This window comes from Bufo gargarizans, chromosome 1, assembly GCF_014858855.1.
Source record: "Bufo gargarizans isolate SCDJY-AF-19 chromosome 1, ASM1485885v1, whole genome shotgun sequence".
Classification (NCBI taxonomy): Eukaryota; Metazoa; Chordata; class Amphibia; order Anura; family Bufonidae; genus Bufo; species Bufo gargarizans.
This window is the reverse complement of record NC_058080.1, coordinates 730,613,416-730,641,387: the sequence shown is the minus strand read 5'-3', so window position 1 is coordinate 730,641,387 and position 27,972 is coordinate 730,613,416. Positions and strand designations below refer to the sequence as shown.

Sequence of the window (27,972 nt, the reverse complement as noted above, 5' to 3'; positions counted from 1 at the left end):
AGAAGGCTTAGGAACGTTAGACACCAGGTAGGAATGATCTCCACCATGTGCCGGACATGGAAATGGACTGCTGTATCTTTTTGTAAGATCCTATATGTGGCAGGCGCAGCACTAGGAAGTGCCTTTTGCGCTGTGGCATTGGAAGAATTTTGGTATCTCTGACTTTTAGTCTAACCAGACTGTTTATTACTCTGCAATTCCTCTAGCGCCGTTCTATGGAAACAGTAGGTTTAAAGAGCACACCGAATGCTTGAAATAACTTCTTTATTAACTTCAACTTTTCTTCATATATAACACTGCCACCTCCACAGCAGATTGTCCATGTACATAACACATGTTGAAAAGATATCACAAAATGGCGGTATGCATAAGATGGTGGTTCAACTGTTCAATCATTCAACATAAAATGGTGGATATATTTCTCTCTTCAGTATCTGTACTCTCACTTTAAGTTATTTAAGCACTTTATGATCTCTCTGAGAGGTATATCTGAGGTCTAACGAATAGTTCTACTTGCTGAATTGTGTTGCAATTTGCAGTATGCAAAAAATCAAAACAAAAACAAACAGCACTATACCCGTCCTCACGTTGTGTCTGATATTGCAGCTGAGTCTTAGGGCTCATGCACACGAACGTCCATATGCAGAACCATTCACTTCAATGGGGGCTTGAAAAAAATGACTCCGTGTGCATTCAGTGTCCATACATCCGCATGTCCATTCCGCAAAAAAATTTAAAAAATAGACAAGGACAGGCATTGTTACAATGGATCCGCAAAAAAATGGATGCAACACGGACATCATCCGTTTTTTTGCTGATCCGTGTTTGCGGACCGCAAAATACATGCGGTCGTGTGCATCAACACTTATTCATTACCAGCTGCAATACCAGGCACAACCTGTGTGTGGGGGGTCGCGCTGTTTTTTGCAAGAAAGCAACCATGTTTTCCTAATCCTGGACAACCCCCCTATAATATTAAGAGCACAGAGCAATTAAAATGCAGGAAACTACGGCAAAATCTTTAGCAGAAACTGCCAAAAATTCTGTCCTTAAAGGGACACTGACAGGGCCAATAAGCATATTGAGGTCTATATATGTCACTACAGGTCTTATAATGGGTATTGCAATCATATAAGTATCCCCCCTGTCCACATTATACAAACAGTAAACTTTAAGTTTTATAACCTGCTCCAACGGTCTGCAATCTGCCCAAGGGGCGGCGTTTCACTTCTCTTGCGCCCAGCCAGCCTCCCCAACTGCCGATTTGAAGCGCCGCCCAGCTCATGAATATTCAGTTTGCTGGGCGGCTTCTGCGGTCCCCGCTCTGAAGCGCTTCGCTTAACAGTGCCCGGCGCATGCGCCGGATCTTGTAAAGTCCGGTACAGTAAGCGCCGCCCAGCTCATCAATATTCACTTCGCTGGGCGGCGCTTACTGTCCCCGACTTCACAAGATCTGGCGCATGCGCAGGGCACTGTTCAGCGCAGCGCTTCAGAGCGGGGACCGCAGAAGCCGCCCAGCAAACTGAATATTCATGAGCTGGGCGGCGCTTCAAATCGGCAGTTGGGGCAGGCTGGCTGGGCGCAAGAGAAGTGAAACGCCGCCCCTTGGGCAGATTGCAGACCGTTGGAGCAGGTTATAAAACTTAAAGTTTACTGTATGTATAATGTGGACAGGGGGGATACTTATATGATTGCAATACCCATTATAAGACCTGTAGTGACATATATAGACCTCAATATGCTTATTGGCCCTGTCAGTGTCCCTTTAAGAAATATTTACTACCCCCATATTAAAAAGAGCAAGACGGTGGCGTGGGAAGTCTCACGTAGCGTACTCTGTATAGGAGGCATGTACATGAGGCAGCCTGGGAGTACCACCTGTAGATACCATATTAGTGCGGCATTAATAGTTTCCGTACATAATTTCCATCTCACATTTTGTTTCTATTTTTTAGGCCGGATTTTTCCGTCTCCCCCACGGAGATTATTTCATTGAACCTTTGCATAATAAAGAAGCTGCAGGGAGGCAGCATAAGCATATAATGTACAAGAGAGAAGCGGCTCACCAGCGGCGGCGGCGGCACAGAGACCTTCACTCTGCTGGGAACCAGTCGTGTGGACTAATTGGTAAGAAGGTTCTTTTCTTCTACATGCGTTGAGTTAAACTGGTGAAATGATTCGGGCACTTTACACCCTGATATTCCTGAAAACATGGCCTCATATACAGGATGTGCTAACGGGGCTTATCCTCACGGACATCACGTCTTCTATAAGGCCTCATAACACGACCGTACCCGCCAAATACGGATACTGTCCGTGTTCAGACCTCAATGGGTCAGCGGTTTACATTTTGTGGACAAGTATAACACATGTTCTATCTTTTTGCGGAAAGGACATGCGGATGCAGAAAGAACACGGATCGTGTGTGTGCTTCCTGCGTCCATATGTCCATTCTGCAAAATGACAGACTATGGGGCACATTTATCAAGCTCGTCTGTTTTTTAGGCCATAGAATTTGACAGGCGTATTTCATTCATCTGTCTTTCTTCTGCCGAGTATTTATTAAAAGTCGTAGTTGATGAATTAGGCTAGTCTTATTGCTATAAGGGCTCGTGCACAGAAACATATTGTGTTTTCCATGTCCGTTCCATTTTTTTTAGGCGGATAGTAGGATAGTACGCGGAACTATTCACTTCAATGGGACCACAAAAAACTCAAATGACTCCACATGCACTCAGTGTCCATGGCCGTTCTGCAAAAATATAGAACGTGTCCTATTATTGTCCGCATTATGGACAAGGATAGGACTGTTCTATTTGGGGCCGGCCGTTAGGTTTCGCAATATATGGAATGCGGCCGGCCCCAAATAGAACAGTCCTATCCTTGTCCATAATGCGGACAATAATAGGACACGTTCTATATTTTTGCAGAACGGCCATGGAGTCATTTGAGTTTTTTGTGGTCCCATTGAAGTGAATAGTTCCACATACTATCCGCCTAAAAGAAATGGAACGGACATGGAAAAAAAATAAGTTTCTGTGCACGAGCCCTTATAGCAATAAGACTAGCCTTCAAGACTTCATCAACTACGACTTTTAATAAATACTCGGCAGAAGAAAGACAGATTAATGAAATACGCCAGTGTCTGTGTTTTCCAGATCTGCAATTTGCAGAGCGCAAGATATCCAACGGTCGCGTGCATGAGTCCTTACTGACCTCTAGAGGTGGTTTTTCAGTAGGACAAGTTCATATTCACTTAGACTGGTCTAATTTACTTGTGCATAAAAAAAGTTGCATCTTTGCGGAGAAAAGTTGCATATCTACAGGAAAGAACGACTTTTAGTGCAAAAAATATTGCACTTCACCACTGGAAACAGACGAAGAAAAGTACGCCAGACCTACAACCAAAAAAAGGCACACCTACATACAGTGGGATGCGAAAGTTTGGGCAACCTTGTTAATCGTCATGATTTTCCTGTATAAATCGTTGGTTGTTACGATAAAAAATGTCAGTTAAGTATATCATATAGGAGACACACACAGTGATATTTGAGAAGTGAAATGAAGTTTATTGGATTTACAGAAAGTGTGCTATAATTGTTTAAACAAAATTAGGCAGGTGCTACATGTGGTCGCTGTTGTTGTCATTTTATTGATTCCAAAACCTTTAGAACTAATTATCGGAACTCAAATTGGCTTGGTAAGCTCAGTGACCCCTGACCTACATACACAGGTGAATCCAATTATGAGAAAGAGTATTTAAGGGGGTCAATTGTAAGTTTCCCTCCTCTTTTAATTTTCTCTGAAGAGTAGCAACATGGGGGTCTCAAAACAACTCTCAAATGACCTGAAGACAAAGATTGTTCCCCATCATGGTTTAGGGGAAGGATACAGAAAGCTGTCTCAGAGATTTCAGCTGTTTCCACAGTTAGGAACATATTGAGGAAATGGAAGACCACAGGCTCAGTTCAAGTTAAGGCTCGAAGTGGCAGACCAAGAAAAATCTCGGATAGACAGAAGCGACGAATGGTGAGAACAGTCAGAGTCAACCCACAGACCAGCACCAAAGACCTACAACATCATCTTGCTGCAGATGGAGTCACTGTGCATCGTTCAACCATTCGGCGCACTTTACACAAGGAGATGCTGTATGCGAGAGTGATGCAGAGGAAGCCTTTTCTCCGCCCACAGCACAAAAAGTGCCGCTTGAGGTGGGCTAAAGCCCATTTGGACAAGCCAGCTTCATTTTGGAATAAGGTGCTGTGGACTGATGAAACTAAAATTGAGTTATTTGGCCATAACAAGGGGCGTTATGCATGGAGGAAGAAGAGCACAGCATTCCAAGAAAAACACCTGCTACCTACAGTACAATATGGTGGTGGTTCCATCATGCTGTGGGGCTGTGTGGCCAGTGCAGGGACTGGGAAGCTTGTCAAAGTTGAGGGACGCATGGATTCCATTCAGTATCAGCAGATTCTGGAGACCAATGTCCAGGAATCAGTGACAAAGCTGAAGCTGCGCCGGGGCTGGATCTTTCAACAAGACAACGACCCTAAACACTGCTCAAAATCCACTAAGGCATTTATGCAGAGGAACAAGTACAACGTTCTGGAATGGCCATCTCAGTCCCCAGACCTGAATATAATTGAAAATCTGTGGTGTGACTTAAAGAGAGAGCTGTCCATGCTCGGAAGCCATCAAACCTGAATGAACTTAAGAGGAATGGTCCAAAATACCTTCAACCAGAATCCAGACTCTCATTGGAACCTACAGGAATCGTTTAGAGGCTGTAATTTCTGCAAAAGGAGGATCTACTAAATATTGATTTCATTTCTTTTTTGTGGTGCCCAAATGTATGCACCTGCCTAATTTTGTTTAAACAATTATAGCACACTTTCTGTAAATCCCATAAACCTCATTTAACTTCTCAAATATCACTGTGTGCGTCTCCTATATGATATATTTATCTGACATTTTTTATCGTAACAACCAACGATTTATACAGGAAAATCATGATTAACAAGGTTGCCCAAACTTTCGCATCCCACTGTAAATAAGTTTGAAAATATCTCAAAGAAAACTTCTGAATTGGTCTTAAAAAATCAAAATAGTCGAACGAGACGCCAAAGCCTCCAAAAAATGTGCAATTTCAGTAGCAAATGCCCCTATGTCTGTAGAATGTGAACCATGGACCCATTGAAAACTAATAAAATGCAGAAGGCTTCCATATTTTGCAGATCCACGATTTGCAGACCGGTTGTGTACATGGGGCCTAAAAAACACAGTCTTTTGCTTCAATCTGTTATTTGGGGGCATTTTGGGTCCTTTTGGCCACCCTGATGCGATCGTTCAATTTATCGCCTTCAGACCTCTGGCACACTGCACGCTACCACTGCAGTACCTGTGGAAGATTGCCCTGCCACGTATATGCCACGTGATTGATGACGAGGCATACATTGGGGCACTGGAAAATGTAACAGGAAAAAAAAAATATAATGACCCTTGAGTTTGTAGAAGGAGCAATGTTAACGGGATCTGTGGTTTGACAACATAATATAGTCAGGAAAATATGAGGGTGTTACAGCTCGGAAAGGAGGAATCTCAAGTGCGAAGAGGATGAGAAGCTCTGCGTTCTCCGGTCAGAAAATTGATTCTATTCAGAGATACAATTATCTTCAGAAATGGACACAACGACAACAATAACGCTGTAATATATCAACTTGTTGGATAGCTATGCATTAACATGAATATTTTGCAGCCAAGAATAAAAATGTTATTTTAAAAAGGATTTCCAAGCAAATTTGTGCCCACGGTGGAAAAAATAACAAACCCTTCCCCCAAATTAGGCTCACCTACCCAACTTTCTACGTGCATTATATTTTCCCATTGTGTGGTTTAGTGGTCTTAGATTGGCTTTGTGGTTGGTACCCTAGTGGTCTAGGGTGGTGAAGGGGTTATATTCACATTCCCTGTCCCCATTGGTGCTCATAATCTTTAAGGGGTTTTCACAAGTTTTTTTTATTTTTTTATTATTTTATCAAACTGCTGGGAACCTAGTAATATAATAAAACACCTAAAGGGGTTATCCAAGACTAATACAGACCTCCCAGAGTGAGAGGTCTTCTGTCGTGATCAGACTTACCTAGTCCCCGCCGCAGGGTTTGGCCTCTGTCGTTCTCGGGCCAGCACTTCCTCTCCCCGGAGTGCTGCAATCATCATCTGTCAATGGGTGGACACGTGACCACTGCAGCCAATCACAGGCGGCAGCGGCGACCTGCTCCCCAACAACTGGTTCCGTGTCCACCTATTGACAGATGTGGATTTCAGTAAGGAAGAGACCAAGCCCAGTGGATAGGTAGGTATGGCTGACCTGCGGTGGTGGTCATTCTGGGAGGTCTTTATTAGTCTTGGATAACCCCTTTAAGCTCTTGCTGAGCTCCTTCTATCCCCAGGCTGTAGCCAGCAATTTATTGTTGTATATGTGCTTTATACCACTGCAGCTAGTCACCGGCCTCAGCAGCGTATGACACCAAACCTCAACTACTGCAGCGCTGCCACCATTCACTTCAGTGGGGGCAGCACTGCAGTAACCAGCTCCGTCCACTGCACAGCGGGCGGAGCTGTGGAGTTCGGAGAGCTACTTCCAGGGCCAGAGCTACTCCCAAGCAGATGATTGATGGGGGTGCGAGATGTTAGAACCCCTATCAATCTGATATCCTAAGGAATAGGTCCAACACCCTAAAGCCCCAATGATAATCAGTTCCCTGCAGCCTCTGGCACCAGAAAGAACTGGAGGCGGAAGCACAGCTCTGCTTAAGGTACATTGGCTGTGCTGGGTTACATTCACTTTAATGGTAGTTAAGCTGGTACCGGAGACTGCAGGGAAAAGCTTGTTGGTGGGAGTCCAGGATTTGATATGGGAAGCCTGACGCACGCCTTTAAAGGGTTTCCGTCAGCAGAAAAATGGGTATTAACCTGGCTGACAGTAGTGATGTGCTAATGTCAGTTGAACATAACTATATTAGTCCCATGTCACTATGTGCCGCCGTATAATATGCAAATGAGCCTCTAGGGGGGGGGGGGGGCGTTGCACCTGCTCCTAAAGGCTCAGTTCGCCCACCTCTTTCCACGCCCTTCTACACTTGATTGACAGGGCCAGGCCAGCGTTGGTCTCCTGTCTGCCGGGGAAATCTCGCGCCTGTGCCATCCCGCTCAGTATTTGGCGCAGGCGCAGTGAGGGAAGGGCTCTTGCTGGCTGCCGGCTTCCTCACTGTGATGTATTTGGCGGACGTTCTTCCCCCACTGTGCCTGCACCGTATACTGAACGGGATGGCGCAGGCACGAGATTTCCCCGGCAGACAGGAGACCAACGCTGGCCTGGCCCTGTCAATCAAGTGTAGAAGGGCGTGGAAAGAGGTAAGCGAACTGAGCCTCTAGGAGCAGGTGCAACACCCCCCCCCCCCTCGCTCCTAGCGGCTCATTTGCATATTATAAAAGTTCATTTTCTAAATGAGATGGGACTAATATAGTTATGTTCAGCTGACATTAGCACATCGCTAAGGTCAGCCAGGTTAATACCCATTTTTCTGATGACAGAAACCCTTTAAAGTATGTCACTGACCGTCCAAGGATGTTCCAGCAGCAACCAGCCGATCGCCCATACCGCATTTTTAAAAAAAAATATTTCTCTGCATCATTCATGTCAGTTCTTTCTGCAGGCTAATACATTCATCTGCTGTTTCTTCATTCCCTGATCTTACCTGAACCTCCGAGAGAGGTTCTCATTAATTAAGCCGTATGCTGGATGAGATGTTAATTGCTTTTTAAGTAAAATATTCCGCTATTTAAAATGTATAGGCTTTACATGTGAGACAGTCAAAATACAGTAATGAGATAGCAAGACGTATGCATTATATTAATGCCGGCACTGCAGCAAATGTGATTTAATAGAATATACTGTACATCGATCAGCCAATGCATTAACCCCTTATGGACTGAGACACTTTTGGCCTTTAAAGGAACCTGTTATCCGTTTCATGCTGCCTGGCTCTGAAATCCCTGTAGGCTCCCTCATTACAGTGTGGTATGTGTTACTCTGGAATGCCTTCAGAGAAAACAAGCTGGGCACAAGAAGAGGAGTCCAGCAGAAGAGTCCTCTGTTCAAATTCTCCCAACCTGTTCAGCTTGACTGACAGCATATAGGGAGAGACCTGTCAATCAAAAACAGCAGGGCTAAGTCTCTTCTCTTTGCCAAGATACTTCTCCCTGTGCCAGGACTCTTCTCCCTGTGCCAGGACTCTTCTCCCTGTGCCAGGACTCTTTTCCTTGTGCCCGGACTCTTTTCCCTGTGCCCGGACTCTTTTCCCTGTGCCCGGACTCTTCTCCCTGTGCCCGGACGCTTTTCCCTGTGCCCGGACTCTTCTCCAAGAAAGTATTCCAAGGAAAGACAACTAGTGAACTAGTGATGGGGAAGTATTTATTAATTTTATGCACTTATATAGCGCTGACATATTCCGCAGCACTTTACAGACATTATCATCACGCTGTCCCCAATGGGGCTCACAATCTAAGGTTCCTATCAGGATGTCTTTGGAATGTGGGAGGAAACTGGAGTATCCAGAGGAAACCCACGCAAACACAGGGAGAACATACAAACTCCATGCAGATGTTGTCCATGGTTGGATTTAAACTTAGGACCCCAGCCATGTAAAAACATATTTTTGGTAACCACTGAGCCACCACGCTAGCCCTTGTGGTCTGTGTAGTCACAGACTCAAAAGAGCACCCATGCTGACCCGGTTGACTGCTGAAATCATGTACAATGGGCATGTGGGCATCAGAACTGGATTATGGATCAAGGAAAGAATGCGGCTGTTGAATCATGTTGAATGGTGTTGATTTGCCTTCAGATTCCCAGATCTCAGTCCGATCGTCATCTGTGCGACGTGCTGGAAAGGCAAGTCCGAACCATGTTGGCTGCACAGAGCAGCTTACAGGATCTGCTGCTAACGTCTTTTGCCAGATACCACAGGAGACCTTCAGAAGTCTTAGGAGTCCATGGCTCTATGGATCAGACCTGCTTTGGTAGCGCAATGAGGGCCTACACCTGGGATCAGCAACCTCTGCCACTCTAAATGCAGACAAATGATTAGATAATAGGTAAAGTAGAAGAAAGTGTCAAGTGCATAAATCAATTTACAACCTAATTGACCACCAATATTTGGCAACAATATGATTGAATAAAAATACTAATACAAAAAATAACTATTAAAGTGAACACATACATGACTAAAGTGTATATACACTCACCTAAAGAATTATTAGGAACACCATACTAATACGGTGTTGGACCCCCTTTTGCCTTCAGAACTGCCTTAATTCTACGTGGCATTGATTCAACAAGGTGCTGATAGCATCTTTAGAAATGTTGGCCCATATTGATAGGATAGCATCTTGCAGTTGATGGAGATTTGAGGGATGCACATCCAGGGCACGAAGCTCCCGTTCCACCACATCCCAAAGATGCTCTATTGGGTTGAGATCTGGTGACTGTGGAGGCCATTTTAGTACAGTGAACTCATTGTCATGTTCAAGAAACCAATTTGAAATGATTCGAGCTTTGTGACATGGTGCATTATCCTGCTGGAAGTAGCCATCAGAGGATGGGTACATGGTGGTCATAAAGGGATGGACATGGTCAGAAACAATGCTGAGGTAGCCCGTTGCATTTAATCGATGGCCAATTGGCACTAAGGGGCCTAAAGTGTGCCCAGAAAACATCCCCCACGCCATTACACCACCACCACCAGCCTGCACAGTGGTAACAAGTAGAGTTGAGCGAACACCTGGATGTTCGGGTTCGAGAAGTTCGGCCGAACATCCCGGAAATGTTCGGGTTCGGGATCCGAACCCGATCCGAACTTCGTCCCGAACCCGAACCCCATTGAAGTCAATGGGGACCCGAACTTTTCGGCACTAAAACGGCTGTAAAACAGCCCAGGAAAGGGCTAGAGGGCTGCAAAAGGCAGCAACATGTAGGTAAATCCCCTGCAAACAAATGTGGATAGGGAAATTAATTAAAATAAAAATTAAATAAATAAAAATTAACCAAAATCAATTGGAGAGAGGTTCCATAGCAGAGAATCTGGCTTCCCGTCACCCACCACTGGAACAGTCCATTCTCAGATATTTAGGCCCCGGCACCCAGGCAGAGGAGAGAGGTCCCGTAACAGACAATCTGGCTTCATGTCAGCAGAGAATCAGTCTTCATGTCATAGCAGAGAATCAGGCTTCACGTCACCCACCACTGTAAGAGTCCATTTTCATAAATTTAGGCCCAGCACCCAGGCAGAGGAGAGAGGTCCCGTAACAGAGGATCTGGCTTCATGTCAGCAGAGAATCAGTCTGCATGTCATAGCAGAGAATCAGGCTTCACGTCAGCCACCACTGCAACAGTCCATTGTCATAAATTTAGGCCCAGCACCCAGGCAGAGGAGAGAGGTCCCGTAACAGACAATCTGGCTTCATGTCAGCAGAGAATTAGTCTGCATGTCATAGCAGAGAATGAGGCTTCACGTCAGCCACCACTGCAACAGTCCATTGGCATATATTTAGGCCTAGCACACAGGCAGAGCAGAGAGGTCCCGTAACAGACAATCTGGCTTCATGACAGCAGAGAATCAGTCTGCATGTCATAGCAGAGAATGAGGCTTCACGTCACCCACCACTGCAACAGTCCATTGGCATATATTTAGGCCTAGCACACAGGCAGAGCAGAGAGGTCCCGTAACAGACAATCTGGCTTCATGTCAGCAGAGAATCAGTCTGCATGTCATAGCAGAGAATGAGGCTTCACGTCACCCACCACTGCAACAGTCCATTGGCATATATTTAGGCCTAGCACACAGGCAGAGCAGAGAGGTCCCGTAACAGACAATCTGGCTTCATGACAGCAGAGAATCAGTCTGCATGTCATAGCAGAGAATGAGGCTTCACGTCACCCACCACTGCAACAGTCCATTGGCATATATTTAGGCCTAGCACACAGGCAGAGCAGAGAGGTCCCGTAACAGACAATCTGGCTTCATGTCAGCAGAGAATCAGTCTGCATGTCATAGCAGAGAATGAGGCTTCACGTCACCCACCACTGCAACAGTCCATTGGCATATATTTAGGCCTAGCACACAGGCAGAGCAGAGAGGTCCCGTAACAGACAATCTGGCTTCATGAATAGCAGAGAATCAGTCTGCATGTCATAGCAGAGAATGAGGCTTCACGTCACCCACCACTGCAACAGTCCATTGGCATATATTTAGGCCTAGCACACAGGCAGAGCAGAGAGGTCCCGTAACAGACGATCTGGCTTCATGTCAGCAGAGAATCAGTCTGCATGTCATAGCAGAGAATGAGGCTTCACGTCACCCACCACTGCAACAGTCCATTGGCATATATTTAGGCCTAGCACACAGGCAGAGCAGAGAGGTCCCGTAACAGACAATCTGGCTTCATGACAGCAGAGAATCAGTCTGCATGTCATAGCAGAGAATGAGGCTTCACGTCACCCACCATGTCCGACCATGTCCACGACCATGTCCACGTCCGCGTCCCTTACTAGATGTTTTTCTCATTGTTATGGTTCACCACAACAACAAATATATTATTTGGCCCAATGTATTGTATTCAAATTCAGCGGGATATAAATTTGAGGCCTAGTATTTAGGCGCTGGGTGACAGGTATGGGTTTAGTGACAGAATTAGACTTGGAAATACACAGTAGCGGGTGTGTGTGAAGTTATTCTGAATGACCCAATGTGCACCTTGAATATTATATACCCTTTTAGGGATAGATTTCAAATAGCTCTGATATAGCAGAAACCACTAAATTATGAAATTGCTAAATTGGGAATTGTATTTCAACCCAGAACAAAAAATGTGCTTTGACGGACACTAAATAACTTTCCCAGCCACAACAGGACAGCGTTAACGAGAGATTTAGCAGGATATAAATTTGAGGCCTAGTATTTAGGCGCTGGGTGACCGGTATGGATTTAGTGACAGAATTAGACTTGGAAATACACAGTAGCGGGTGTGTGTGAAGTTATTCTGAATGACCCAATGTGCACCTTGAATATTATATACCCTTTTAGGGATAGATTTCAAATAGCTCTGATACAGCAGAAACCACTAAATTTTTAAATTGCTAAATTGGGAATTGTATTTCAACCCAGAACAAAAAATGTGCTTTGACGGACACTAAATAACTTTCCCAGCCACAACAGGACAGCGGTAACGAGAGATTTAGCGGGATATAAATTTGAGGCCTAGTATTTAGGCGCTGGGTGACCGGTATGGATTTAGTGACAGAATTAGACTGGGATATGGCCAAAAAATAACCACACTATTGCTGGTTAAATGCACTTGGTGACGGGCGCAGCTTGCCCCTGATGTAGTATATGGCCAAAAAATGAACAGACTATTGCTGGTTAAATGCACTTGGTGTCACAGCTTGACCAACCACACTACTGAGGGTTAAATGCACTTGGTGACGGGCGCAGCTTGCCCCTGATGTAGTATATGGCCAAAAAATGAACAGACTATTGCTGGTTAAATGCACTTGGTGACGGGCGCAGCTTGCCCCTGATTTAGTATATGGCCAAAAAATGAACAGACTATTGCTGGTTAAATGCACTTGGTGTGATAGCTTGACCAACCACACTACTGAGGGTTAAATGCACTTGGTGACGGGCGCAGCTTGCCCCTGATGTAGTATATGGCCAAAAAATGAACAGACTATTGCTGGTTAAATGCACTTGGTGACGGGCGCAGCTTGCCCCTGATTTAGTATATGGCCAAAAAATGAACAGACTATTGCTGGTTAAATGCACTTGGTGTGATAGCTTCACCCTGATGTAGGCTTTAGCCAAAAAACAAACGCACCATTGAGGGTTAAATGCACTTGGTGACAGGCGCAGCTTGCCCCTGATGTAGTATATGGCCAAAAAATAAACAGACTATTGCTGGTTAAATGCACTTGGTGTGACAGCTTCACCCTGATGTAGGCTTTAGCCAAAAAACAACCACACCATTGAGGGTTAAATGCACTTGGTCGCAGCTTGTGCTGGCGCACCACAAGACACAAAATGGCCGCCGATCACCCCAGAAAAATGTGACTGACAAACGGTCTGGGCAGCCTAAAAACAGTGAGCAATTGAGGATCAGCAGCTCAATGATCCACAGCTGCAGATCGATCAGTTAATCAAGTCCTTTGGAGGAGTTAATCTGCCTAATCTCGCCCTACTGTCGCAGCCGCAACCTCTCCCTACGCTAATCAGAGCAGAGTGACGGGCGGCGCTATGTGACTCCAGCTTAAATAGAGGCTGGGTCACATGGTGCTCTGGCCAATCACAGCCATGCCAATAGTAGGCATGGCTGTGATGGCCTCTTGGGGCAAGTAGTATGACGCTTGTTGATTGGCTGCTTTGCAGCCTTTCAAAAAGCGCCAAGAAAGCGTCACAAAAGCGCGAAGAAAGCGACGAACACCGAACCCGAACCCGGACTTTTACGAAAATGTCCGGGTTCGGGTCCGTGTCACGGACACCCCAAAATTCGGTACGAACCCGAACTATACAGTTCAAGTTCGCTCATCCCTAGTAACAAGGCATGATGGATACATGTTCTCATTCTGTTTACGCCAAATTCGGACTCTACCATTTGAATGTCTCAACAGAAATCGAGACTCATCAGACCAGGCAACATTTTTCCAGTCTTTAACAGTCCAATTTTGGTGAGCTCGTGCAAATTGTAGCCTCTTTTTCCTATTTGTAGTGGAGGTGAGTGGTACCCGGTGGGGTCTTCTGCTGTTGTGGTTTCACAAATGCTTTGCTGCATACCTCGGTTGTAACGAGTGGTTATTTCAGTCAACGTTGCTCTTCTATCAGCTTGAATCAGTCGGCCCATTCTCCTCTGACCTCTAGCATCAACAAGGCATTTTCGCCCACAGGACGGCCGCATACTGGATGTTTTTCCCTTTTCACACCATTCTTTGTAAACCCTAGAAATGGTTGTGCGTGAAAATCCCAGTAACTGAGCAGATTGTAAAATACTGCAACAACCATGCCACGCTCAAAATTGCTTAAATCACCTTTCTTTCCCATTCTGACATTCAGTTTGGAGTTTAGGAGATTGTCTTGACCAGGACCACAACCCGACATGCATTGAAGCAACTGCCATGTGATTGGTTGACTAGACAATCGCATTAATGAGAAATAGAACAGGTGTTCCTAATAATTCTTTAGGTGAGTGTATAACATACATTAGTACACACTTGACTGCATCTGCAGTATACATAGCCTATTTGTTCTCTATAATAATACTGTGAAAATAAAATAAAATAATGATTGACAACCTAAACAAAGCGAACCATAAAGTGCAAACAAGCCGTGCCCCCAAGTGAATAAGTGCCCGGTGCATTGAAATAGTGAATATGAAAATGTATATCATATAAAACACACACTAGTAGTCCTAAATAATTAGACAAAAATAAATAATACCAGTGTGAACAAGTGTGTGAAGGTAAACATGAGCTTGTTTTAAAAGCATAAATAAACAGGTGGTCAATTAGGTTGTAAATTGATTTATGCACGTGACACTTTCTTCTACTTTACCTATTATCTAATCATTTGTTGCTTGGGAAGCATATTTCATATAATCATGGGTTAAAATTTCCTGTAAATATACACCCGGGTATGGAATAATGGTACTTATGAGGTGCTCCGTTCCAGTGATCCATTCTTGCATTGTGGAGGGGTTCGTGGCTCGCCCGCCCCATCGCTGAAGCGCACTATAGTTTGGCTTTGCCGGCTGTGCGCTCCGGCCATGTCTCCTTCCGGGATGTGACGTGCTTGTTGCGAGTCACTTGACGGCATGCGCTTGCGCTCCTTCCGGTTGAGTTTTATATCCGCCTATGAAACACCCGCTGGCATGTAATACGATCGCAATCAGTAACAGCCTTGTCTGTTCTTTTTAATGGGTTAAATTGTGGCAATAAAAGGAGGAGTCGATGCTCAATCTGTGTCCCCGAAAGAAGCCTGTGAGGCGAAACGACGCTGGGAGGAGGCGGCTGCACAGGGTAACACCACTTTCATTTTCTGCTATTTCACTTTGCCCCTTCTTTATTTTTGTATTTATTGTTTTTTTTTTCTTACCTCACTGTTATTCAGGTGAACAAGGGGCATTGTTAGCATTACTGCTTTTCGTGTCAAGGTGTTCCGTTTGCATTGGCTCGCTGCCCCTGCGGCTACCTCGTAGTCCTCATTTGGGGGGGTTTTCTATTTGCTGCTAATTGGTTCTATGCATTTTAAAATGTATTAATTATGTATTTAATAAAGATGTTTTGTCATTTATTCTGAATGGAGGTTGACAATTATTCATGTAGGTAGTGATACTGTGTGGATTATGGGCCAAAAAGCTTTCGCATCCCAGACCTGAGGTTATCTGCAGTTGTTTAGTATGTTATGTGTTAGCCATGTTCCTGTTTTCACCCTAGACCAGCAGATGGGGTATGGCTGGCAGTGGTTGGCATTAGGAATGGGACTAAATCAACCCATTCCTCCCCTATTAGTAGGAATGGGCTGGTTCTACATCCTGCCCGGAGAGGGGGAGTCTTAGCTAGGACAGTGTAGAGCTTCTATGTCAAGAGTCTTAGGGACCAGTTCTTGCTCCTACTCTCCTGTGAGACCAATACTCCAGAGACCTGAAAACGACAGTGTAGACACAACTTTACAGACCCTGAAGGTCCCTGCAGGGGAGGGACTACAGTTCAGACACCCATCACCTAGATTACCTGCAGGCCAGACGAACTCAAAGCCTGCATTACAGAGTCTACACCGATAGCCACAAGTGCCAGCACACAACTCTTAGACAGAAGTTCAAGGGGGAGTCATCAGCAAGATAGCACATTAGAAATGCCATTAACTGCCGCCTTTCCAGCCACCATACCTCATCATCTGGGGTAGAAATTGCACTTTGTCCAAACTACTGCTGGATGTACTACAATTTATCTTTTGCACTGAGTATAAGGAGACTTTTATTATTTTACTTCTGGCCTTATTCCTTATACTGCCTTTTTACTGCACCGATCCCCAAGGAGCCATGGCCTGAGGGAGTACACTAAGGATGAGATATTTTTTTAGACAAACCTAAATCATTCAAGGTCCGTTTTGGAGAAATCCGTGTAGCACTATTTTAGTGCACATGTTAGCAGGAAAAAAGCACTAGGGAGGAAGAAGAAGGATTCTCACATAATCCTGAGAGGAAGTGGGGGGAGGCTTTGACCAGATTGGCTCATCCTGGCTGTCTGTCAGCCTGGGAGCCAATCAGTGCTGCAGCAGGCAGGGAGGTACCCTAGCAGAACGCCATTTTATGCTGGGCTGTAAATGCGGGTGGTTGTCTGTGATGGTGTCTGCCAGGAAAACTATCTTAGGGAATCTGGGACAGTAAAAAAATCAATCAAGCTTTTTGCTAGGAACAGTGAAGGGAAAGTCTAGGATTACAAAGAAGAATAGTGTGTACAATAGAGAGAAGCAGGGCAGCTGACATACAGGAAGACAGGAGACCGGACCTGTGGCTGTGCCTGCTATCAGAAGTGTAGGTGCATCTCAAAAGCAGCTATCTGCAAGCAAATACTTTCATGTTGTTTCCCCATTTCCCCATATATATAGCATATAGACATATACGTGATTACTGCAGCAATGCCCATAATGTAGCAGCAATCTACCTGTGTGTACTAAGTTAAAAGTGAGCATCAAGCGTCGGTCATCTGTATACATACAGTATTTTCAGTTTCCACCCGGTTGTAATTGAATTTATTTTTTGTGGGGATGGGGGGTTCTTTCAATTTAATTAAGCAGCATATATATGTGATTACGGCAGCAATACCCGTGTGTGTCACTTTGAAATTGACAATCAAGCCTCAATCAACTGTTTACGCATGTTCAATTTCCACACAGTCGCAATTGCATATGTATTTTTTTTTTTTTGGGGGGGTGCTTTCAATTTAATTAAGCAGTATGTATATGTCATTACTGCAATAATACCCACAGTGTGGCAGCAATCTACTTGTGTGTGTTAAGGTGAAATTAAATGTCATGCCTCAATCGTCCATTTATGTATTCTCAGTTTCTGCGCGGTCGCAATTACCTTTTTGGGGATTGTTAAATGTAATTAAACCAACATATACTGTATATGTGATTAGTACAAGACACAAGGTATAAATTGATCGTCAAGTCACAGTCGTCCATTTATGTACAAACCGGATTCCAAAAAAGTTGGGACACTATACAAATTGTAAATAAAAACTGAATGCTATGATGTGGAGGTGCCAACTTCTAATATTTTATTCAGAATAGAACATAAATCACGGAACAATTTTAAGGGAAAAATATGTTGAATCAGAATTTCATGGTGTCAACAAATCCCCAAAAAGTTGGGAAAAGGCCATTTTCACCACTGTGTGGCATCTCCCCTTCTTCTTACAACACTCAACAGACGTCTGGGGACCGAGGAGACCAGTTTCTCAAGTTTAGAAATAGGAATGCTCTCCCATTCTTGTCTAATACAGGCCTCTAACTGTTCCATCGTCTTGGGCCTTCTTTGTTGCACCTTCCTCCTTATGATGCACCAAATGTTCTCTATAGGTGAAAGATCTGGACTGCAGACTGGCCGTTTCAGTACCCGGATCCTTCTCCTACGCAGTCATGATGTTGTGATTGATGCAGAATGTGGTCTGGATGGGAGCATATGTTGTTCTAGAACCTGAATATATTTTTCTGCATTGATGGTGCCTTTCCAGACATGCAAGCTGCCCATGCCACACGCACTCATGCAACCCCATACCATCAGAGATGCAGGCTTCTGAACTGAGCGTTGATAACAACTTGGGTTGTCCTTGTCCTCTTTGGTCCGGATGACATGGTGTCCCAGATTTCCAAAAAGAACTTCGAATCGTGACTCGTCTGACCACAGAACAGTCTTCCATTTTGCCACACTCCATTTTAAATGATCCCTGGCCCAGTGAAACGCCTGAGCTTGTGGATCTTGCTTAGAAATGGCTTCTTCTTTGCACTGTAGAGTTTCAGCTGGCAACGGCGGATGGCACGGTGGATTGTGTTCACTGACAATGGTTTCTGGAAGTATTCCTGAGCCCATTCTGTGATTTCTTTTACAGTAGCATTCCTGTTTGTGGTGCAGTGTCGTTTAAGGGCCCGGAGATCACGGGCATCCAGTATGGTTTTACGGCCTTGACCCTTACGCACAGAGATTGTTCCAGATTCTCTGAATCTTCGGATGATGTTATGCACAGTTGATGATGATAGATGCAAAGTCTTTGCAATTTTTCGCTGGGTAACACCTTTCTGATATTGCTCCACTATCTTTCTGCGCAACATTGTGGGAATTGGTGATCCTCTACCCATCTTGGCTTCTGAGAGACACTGCCACTCTGAGAAGCTCTTTTTATACCCAATCATGTTGCCAATTGACCTAATTAGTGTTAGGCTACTTTCACACTTGCGTTCGGAGCGGATCCGTCTGGTGTCTGCACAGACGGATCCGCTCCTATAATGCAAACGCTTAGATCCGTTCAGAACGAATCCGTTTGCATTACCAATTTTTTATTTTTTTTGTTCATGATAGTGCAAACGGATCCGTTTTGACTTTACATTGAAAGTCAATGGGGGACGGATCCGTTTGAAAATTGAGCCATACTGTGTCAACTTCAAACGGATCCGTCCCCATTGACTTACATTGTAAGTCTGGACGGATCCGTTTGCCTCCGCACGGCCAGACGGACACCCGAACGCTGCAAGCAGCGTTCAGGTGTCCGCCTGCTGAGCGGAGCGGAGGCTGAACGCTGCCAGACTGATACATTCTGAGCGGATCCGCATCCACTCAGAATGCATTAGGGCTGGACGGATCCGTTCGGGGCCGCTTGTGAGAGCCTTCAAACGGAACTCACAAGCGGAGCCCCGAACGCAAGTGTGAAAGTAGCCTTAATTGGTCTTCCAGCTCTTCGTTATGCTCAAATTTACCTTTTCCAGCTTCTTATTGCTATTTGTCCCAACTTTTTGGGGATTTGTTGACACTGTGAAAATTTGAATCAACGTATTTTTCCTTTAAAATTATACATTTACTCGGATTAAACGTTTGATCTGTCATCTACGTTCTATTACAAATAAAATATTGACATTTGCCATCTCCACATCATTGCATTCAGTTTTTATTCACAATTTGTTTAGTGTTTCCCACTTTTTTGGAATCCGGTTTGTACTTTCAGTTTTCACTTGGTTTGAATAAAAAAAAAATGGGGGTTTGTTAAATGTAATTAAACCAGAATATATATACAGTATGTGATTACTACAAGACACATGGTATAGCAGCAACCTACTTGTGTGGATTAATGATAAATTGAGCATCAGTCGTCCGTTTGCGTATTTTCAGTTTTTCACATGCAATTTAATTATTTATTTTGGAGGGTTTTTCAATTTAATTACATTTAAGCAGCATATATACGTGATTTCTGCAGCAATACCCATATCTACCTGGGTGTGTTAAGTTGAAATTGAGCATCACACCTCAGTCGTCCAATCTACATATTTTCAGTTTTCACACAGTTGGAATTTACATTTTTTGGGGGATTGTTAAATGTAATTAACCCCTTGCCGACATGTGATGTACTAGTACATCACAGCTGGAAGTGATTTTCCACAAATTACTAGTACATCAAGATGATCATGCGGGCACTGGATCAATGCAGGGGCCCAGCTTAGACTGACCCTGCTGTATTTGCCAACATTGCTATAAACATCAATGCCAGTGGATTAACCCCTTATGTGCCACAATCAACGATGACCGTGGCATATATGAGGATCACAGAGTGAGGGGGTTCCCTCTCTCTCTCTATCGACCCTCGCGCTGCAGTGATAGGTGGCCAAAGGCTGCCATGGCAACCCCAGGACATGCAAAGGCTTAAGAGTCTGCCAAGTACGGACAGGGGCATAGATAAGCGGGGGGGATAGGGGGGGTTCAACCCCCACCCAGAGTGTCTGTCCTCCTAACCTGCCAGAGAACGGCCCGGGCGTGCCGCTGCCTGCAATAGTGGCGCGGGCAGTGCGGCACACAGAGAGGTGATGGAGGCTGCAGGACAGGGCCAGGCAGCGCAGGGGGGCAGGTACAGCGGCACAAGTAACTCACAGACACACACAGGGCAGCCAGGCAGGGATGACGCTGATGATCACATGGCATGCACGCTGCCTTCAGGCTCCGCCTCCACCTGTGATACGTCTGGACCCCGGCCAGCTTCCTGCCTGCGCGTGCCTGATACTCCTGGGCGGCGGCTGACAGAGCACAGAGCCTGGAGATCTCAGAAGATTAGAAGAGAGAGAGAAGAAAGAAAAATAAGTAGTTTGAGAGAGAGAGAGAGAGAGAGAGAGAGACAGACAAAGACTCTGGAGCACTAGTGTAAGTAAAAGTAATAGTTAAAAAAGAAAATCAAGAAGATTCAAAGCCCACCCCCACCCCCCACACCAGGCTACAGACCATGTCAATTCATATATTTAGTCCAGCCCCAAGACTCTTATGAATTGAGGGAACTGGCCACCACCATGCTGGTCCACATCACTTATTGTGCAGGCTGCATGGTTTGATGTATTTTTTCTAGTCTCTCACACTATAGTCTCCTCAACAATAAAGAAACACAATTTCTTATGGAAATTACAAGAGCTAAGCTAGCATGTGATGTGTCATGCGTGCCATAGACTGTCACTCCAGACTGGAGTGGGTAGGTACCAATTACGAGTCTTTTTAAAACATGTTTTTTCCATATGGTGTCAAACAACTAAATCGGTATTGCTCAAGGTAAAGGATTGGTTTAGGAATGATATGGCTGGTATATTTTTTTTCAAACCCTGGTGTGTCTGCTAGATAAAGTCTTATAATTTGAGAAAGCTGAACCCCCCCAGGAAAAAAAATTATCTACGGCCCTGAGTACGGAAGCCTGTGAGGCCTAGCCCCCAGGTTGGATCTCACAGGCAATGTAGTACAATACAGAATGTATTGTATGTAATAGGATCACTTTTTGGGAGTTTGTACTATAGGGGTGCATTATGGGGTCTTCAAATGTGACATGGCAACTTAACGTATCCCGGTGAAACCTGCCCTCCAAAATCCATAAAGTGCTCCTTCCGTTCTGAGCCCTGCCGTGTGCCCATACAGCAGTTTACAACCCCATATATGGTGTTTCTGTAAACCGCAGAATCAGGGTAATAAATATTGAGTTTTATTTGGCTGTTAGCCCTATCTGCCTTACAGTAAAAAATTGATTAAAATGGAAAATCTTCAAAAAAAGTTACATTTTGATATTTCTCCTCAATTTTCCTTTAATTCTTGTGGAACACCTAAATGGTTAACAAAGTTTGTAAAGTTATATTAAAATAACTTTAGGGGTGTAGTTTCTAAAATGGAGTCATTTATGGGTGGTTTCTGTTATGTAAGACCAACAAAGTGACTCCGTAACTAAATTGGTCCTTAAAAAAGTGGGTTTTGGAAAACTCCGTAGTGCATCCGTGGGGTTCCGTACCTCCGTTCCAAATCGCTCCTTTCGGATTGCAGACCCATTCAAGTAGGTATGCTGTTTTCGGGCCGAAATACGGGCACGGCCGGGCAACGGCCTTGTGCATGAGGCCTAACAGACAAGAAAACCTCTTGAACTCCTTTACCCTGTTCCTTGTTCTGCCCATGCCGTGTCTTCCTCCCTCCTATGGTTCCTATGATTCCTGACACTGACATGGCTTCAGACTGAATTCCTCTTTTATGTCCATTATCCTTTTTGTACAATGTCGTTGTCTGTAGCTTAATGCTGCATTCCTCTGAATAGAAGAAAGAATGGCTGATGGACAATTATATTTATGAACATCGTTTAAGATCTCCGGTGAAAAGGATAATTAAAGATCTCACTCGTCAGGACTATAATTAGTTCTCACTGCTGAGATCAAGGATGAGATATCCGTTTGAGATCAAAAACAGAAAGATTTCGGAGGAGTCATTCTCTCCAGGTGGTTAGAATAATAGTGTATAAAGAATTGGATAGGTAAATACAAGGATACAAGAGTTAGATGTTCCTCTAGACTACAATATTGATACATATCTGTTTTATATGGTTTTATGATTTAAGTATCTATTGTTGAAAAATGGGTTTAAAGGAACTCTGTCACCAATATGTGCACTCAGACTTCAGATAATCCGTACCTTGTTATCTTTTTATGCACTTCCGATTGCAAGAAAATGAAGTTTTTCGGATATGCAAATAAGGCTCAAAGTGCCCAGTAGGGTGTTTCTAATGTTTCAGGCAGTCCATGGTACATACGGTGGGCACTGGCCTTACTTATGTACTGTGCATGCCCAGTGCTGCTGGCTTTACTGAGGGACCACTGAGGTGGCTGTCATTCCACTTCTGGTGGTCCTGTAGTAATGAAGCCAATGGCGCTGTCACGGCGGACAGGATATCAGATACACAGATAAATAAACCAACAAGTATCTAGGCGAGAAGCTGGGGATAAGGTCACCTCCTAGCAAATCCCTAACAGCTCTCCCTATACTGCTATGCCCACATTCAGACCCTTAAGGTGGGAATAATGTGTCCTCGTGCCTGGGTTGAAAATACCCTAGAATCCCTGAGATGGTGAAAGGGGAAAAGGGGCAGCCTGTTCCCTCAGAACCTGGAGGGGACAGACGTAACTCAAACAGCCAAGACAGCAAACAACAAGAAATCAAAAACCAACTTATCTTATCTGAGCAGGAACAGCAAATCCTTCCTTCCTTGTTTCCAAAGCCAGACAGAAGCTATAACCCGCACGGGACGCTGGGAGTGAGAGTAATTTAAACCAATGACCCCACCCAGTGAACCTGAAGGGAGGCGGATTTAGCACGACTCCAAAACAAAACAAAAAACTAAACACGTGCTGCTAATATGGCAGATCTCCGCACATAGTCAGAGCAGGGCATGATGGTACCCCCCCTTCTACGAGTGACCTCCGGGCACCCCGGACCAACCTTATCCGGGTGGGATCTGTGAAAAGCCCTCACCAGTCGGCTGGCACTGACATCCAGCCCCGGAACCCACATCCTCTCCTCAGGGCCGTATTCCCTCCAGTGTACCAGGTACTGAAGGGAACCCCGAAAACTCTAGAGTCGAGAACCCTGGAGATCTCGAACTCTAAATTTCCATCGACCAGAACAGGAGGAGGGGGCAGTGGCGATGGTTCCACCGGTTTCACATATTTTTTCAGCAAAGACCTGCGGAACACATCATGGATCCTCCAAGTCGGCGGAAGATCCAGCCGAAACGCTACTGGATTGATCACTGCAGATATTTTGTACGGACCAATAAATCTTGGACCCAGTTTCCAAGATGGCACTCTCAGTTTAATATTTTTAGTGGACAACCACACGAGATCACCCACACACAGGTCCAGACCAGTCACACGTCTCTTGTCAGCCATTCGCTTATACCTCTCACCCATCTTCTCCAAATTCACTTGGATCCTCCGCCAGATAGAAGACAAGGCAGAAGAAAATCTCTCCTCCTCTGGCATCCCAGAGGAACTAGTCCCAGAAAAGGTACCAAACTGAGGATGAAAACCGTATGCGCTAAAAAATGGCGACTTACCCGTGGACTCCTGCCTACAGTTATTCAAAGCAAACTCTGCTAGGGACAAGAATGAGGACCAGTCCTGCTGATTCTCAGCCACAAAGCACTTCAAGTAGGTCTCCAGGTTTTGATTAGTACGCTCTGTCTGTCCATTCGACTGCGGATGAAAAGCCGAAGAGAACGAAAGTTGAATGCCAAGCCGAGAGCAGAACGCCCTCCAAAACCTGAAGACAAACTGCGTGCCCCTATCAGAGACCACATCCGAAGGAATACCATGCAATTTCACAATATTATCAACAAAAATCTGCGCAAGAGTCTCGGCATTAGGCAGACTAGTTAATGATATAAAGTGAGACATTTTACTAAAACGGTCAACTACCACCAAAATTACTGTTTTCCCGGAGGAACTCGGCAGATTCGTAATAAAGTCCATAGACAAGTGCGTCCAAGGACGAGACGGAATAGACAAAGGAAGAAGTGAACCAGCCGGTCGAGTATAAGCCACCTTTGACCATGCACAGGTTTCACAAGCAGCCATGTAATCCTCAATGCTCTTACGTAACCCGGGCCACCAGAACCTCAGGAACACAATGTCACAGGTGGACTTACCACCAGGATGTCCAGCAAGGACAGTATCGTGACGTTCCTTGAGTTGAATAGCTGCAACATGGGAAATATGGCAGTCATTTAAATGCTGGCAGATCACAATTTCACAGTTTTGCTCATCTCTAATAAGGACAGATGGGTGGCATGGCAGGATAGATTCCTTAAAGGGGTTGTCCCACGAAATATATTCTACATTTTTCAAACCAGTTCCTTTTTTCTGAATACTTTGTCATTGCATGTAATTAAATATTTAGTATAGCCACAGAGTTATTCAATAAAATGTATCTATATAGCGCCACCTGCTGCTTGTTATTTTCCTTATTTCTTTGTCTACTTCAGTAGCATTGCTGAAGTGGTCGCACATGCTCAGTTTCATTATTCAACTGACACCAACTGTATCTACCATTACAAGCTGTAATAGATACAAGAAGAGAGGTGCAGCAAGAAGAACAGATACCCCCTGAGCTGGGCTAGGGAGAAAGCTGCAGCAGAAAAGACATGCCCCCTAAGCAGTAATAGGGAAAGAGCTGCAGCTGAAAGAACACTCCACCTGAAAAAGGAAACACCCCATAAGTTGTGATAGTGACAAAACTGCAGCAGAATTGACACATCCCAGAGTTGTGATAGGGAGAGAACTGCAGCAGAAAGGACATGGCCCCCTGAGCTGTAATAGGGAGAGAACTGCAGCAGAAAGGACATTTCACCCTGAGCTGTGATAGGGAGACTGCAGGGAAAGGACACATCCTCGGAGTTTTAATAGGGAGAAGCAGGGAAAGGACATGCCCCCTGAGCTGCCTGGTTGAAATATACAGTATCTATCAGAGCGTCTGGAGCAACAAAGGAAAACCAACCTCTTTTATTTGGGCACCATACTGTGTGGGGCATATATGTAAGCACTGTATGGTACAGCCATTTATACACTGTATGGCCGTGCACTATATGAGGGGTATTATACAGTGCGTGGCCAGCCTTGGTTATGGCTCATGGAGGACTATAAAAATAAATCACAGGGAGACATTGTTAATGAACTGTGTTCAGATGTATCTCTCCTGACGTCTCAACGCTGATTAGGATCCTTTTAATTTCTTCTTGTGAATACCCTTGATACATATAATCATTTATGATAAATACCTCACCGGGCCAATCTCCTATTAGAATGTCCACATTCAGGGATTTCATGGTCCCTGCTGTTCTAGAACTACCATAGAATGCGGCAGGAATTTCATTGGACATTCGCTGTGGATACTGTGACACAGTGAGGGGTTGTGTCTGGCAAGGCAGGTATTTTCCTCCCAGCATGTGCGTCTGGGCTGGTTTCCAGCCAGGTGAGGTCAAATACCGGATCGGAGTTTAATTGCTGGTTCAGGTTTTGGCAGCACCTGGCTGTCCTTAAATAGGCAGCTGGGCTCAGCAGAGATGTCTCTGTTTTTGGGATCTGAGGCTTGGTGCCATGCTGGAGGGCTGAGAGCCGCACGCTGGGGAAACAGGCCCCCTAAAGCCTGCTGTGGACTACTGGAGGCAGAACTGCCAGCAAGGTGACTTGTGTTATATATGAACTTTCCATTGTGTGTGAATTAACATCAAGACTGCAAAGTTACGTTCTGTTTTGTGCAATTGCCTCAAGTGTGAATAAAAACACTGACGTTTTGAGTTAAGAACTTGTATTTTGCCTCAGTACTGCGCCCGCTTACCCCATCTACCAGTGCAAAACCCCATAATACAATGAAATAAAAAGAGAGGAAAAATAAAACCTCTGCCTCTAATATGTAATGTAGAGAATTGTGCTATTAGTAATAACATGTAACACATAATAGAGAACTGCTAGGGGCTGCAGATTGATTAATGGAATCATTATGTTTTAGAACAATGTAACAACTTGATTTGAATCAGGAAAAGCAGATACAATAGATTCCAAACAAAGTACCGATTAGAAGAAAATTCTAGAATCCTCAGAACATTTCTTAATATAAATGTGGTAGAGAACATTAATTTTCTCTTGCTCTGCAGTAGTATTGTGCTCCAGTCATCAACCTGCATACAATCTGAAGCACCAAGGCAGGTTAGCAAACCTGGGACCATTTGGTTTGGATTCGGAAGCAGCCGGCTCATAGAACAGTACAGAGACCCAGACCTGTAATCGGGAAAAACAGAGCTTCCTCTAGGCTTCATCATCATCATCATAGGTGGGATTCTTTAAGCTCTTCAAGAGCTGTGTGACTATGGAGCTTGTAATGGCCGATTTATGGTACATGTTCAAGAAGGACCTGGGTGCTTTTCTTGAATGTACAAATATTGCAGGTGGAGAGATTGGAGTCGGGAAGAAATTGTTTCACCTGCCATAGGGCAATTTACATCCTCCTCATAGTAGTTTTTGCCTTTCTCTCGATCAACACAGTTGGTTTTTGTGTCTTTTTTAACCTTATTGTCTATGCAAAAGGAATTCACACAATCATGGCTGCCTTGGCTTCACCTGTCCATGTCCAAGGCTAGATTATAAAATGGCCAAAAAGGGTCATTGCCTTGGTCCTCTCACCATCTTAGAGACAGTTCCTCAGAGTCCCCCAGCTTTCAGATCACTGGGGGTGAGAGAAGCAGGTACCGGGAAGATCAACTGATCCTAAATAGGGATGAGAGAACACATGGAAGGGTTCGGCCAAACTTCAGGTGCAAGTTCGGGGCCTGAACTTGACCCCGAACCCTATTGAAGTCAATAGGGACCTGTACTTCACTTTATTATTTTCCGTTATACAGTAACATGGTTATATTAGAAAATAATAGCATTCTTAAGACAGAATGCAAAACTATATGGCCATTTAGTGGTTCGGTCCGGGTACGAACCCGAACTTTGCAGTTCAGGTTCGCTCATCCCTAATCCTAAAAAGAGGTTCTTTTCCAAACCCTGGCTAATGCAGAGTGGTTTGTTGGTGCCCCTCTGGCACTCAGCATCTGAAGCACATGCCCAGCAATTCCATTCTCCCCCATGATTTCACCAACCAGAACCGTCCCCTACTAGTTATTGCAGAACATCACCGAAAGAGCAACTCTCTCTCTTCTGAGAGCCTGTACACAAGTGTCCCACTGACTAATGGAGAGGCTCAAAATGGGTCATTTTAGAGCTATTTTTCTAATAGAAATGTACAATTTCAGTAATTAAAGTATATTACAAAAATGGTCCTGTTAACCTGTTCTGGATTGCCCCTAGACATGTAATATCTGGGCAGTCCAGATTAATTCTTGATAGGACGTAATCTTGCAGTTGCAGTAGCATGGAGTCTGTTGTCAGTGACAGTCAGGCTCGCCATAGAGAAGGCAGAGATAGTCTTTCCCTGTCCCTGCCACTCCATCACCATACACATAGCACGCAATGAGCACTGCTTATACAATTAGGCAGCGGCAATGCTACTTCATGCTCCAGTCCCAGAGATCAGCTTTCAGATCTCTTTTTAGACTAAGCTGTCTTATGTGCATTGTATCTGGCATGTTTTCTCCTCTCAAGGCTACCTCTCTAATTGTCAGTTGTCTCTGAGCTGGTGGATGAAGACTAGCTTTCCCCATGACTACACAGATACAGCAGACTCTGCTCCCTAAAGCCTCATTTACACTTCAATGTTTTGGTCAGTGATTTCCATCAGTAGTTGAATGGAAAATCCCAGCAGACGTGACTT

General features: G+C 44.7%; 1 protein-coding gene across 2 annotated transcripts in view; it reads left to right on the top strand.

Annotated features, from left to right (window-relative positions):
• Positions 1-27,972, top strand: part of ADAMTS12 (ADAM metallopeptidase with thrombospondin type 1 motif 12) — a 584,548-nt gene that overhangs the window by 185,018 nt on the left and 371,558 nt on the right. For both annotated transcript variants that reach the window (XM_044276409.1, XM_044276408.1), the window contains exon 3: positions 1,956-2,127. In XM_044276409.1, the coding sequence (XP_044132344.1) occupies positions 1,956-2,127 (172 nt within the window). The remainder of the gene's footprint in view (positions 1-1,955; positions 2,128-27,972) is intronic.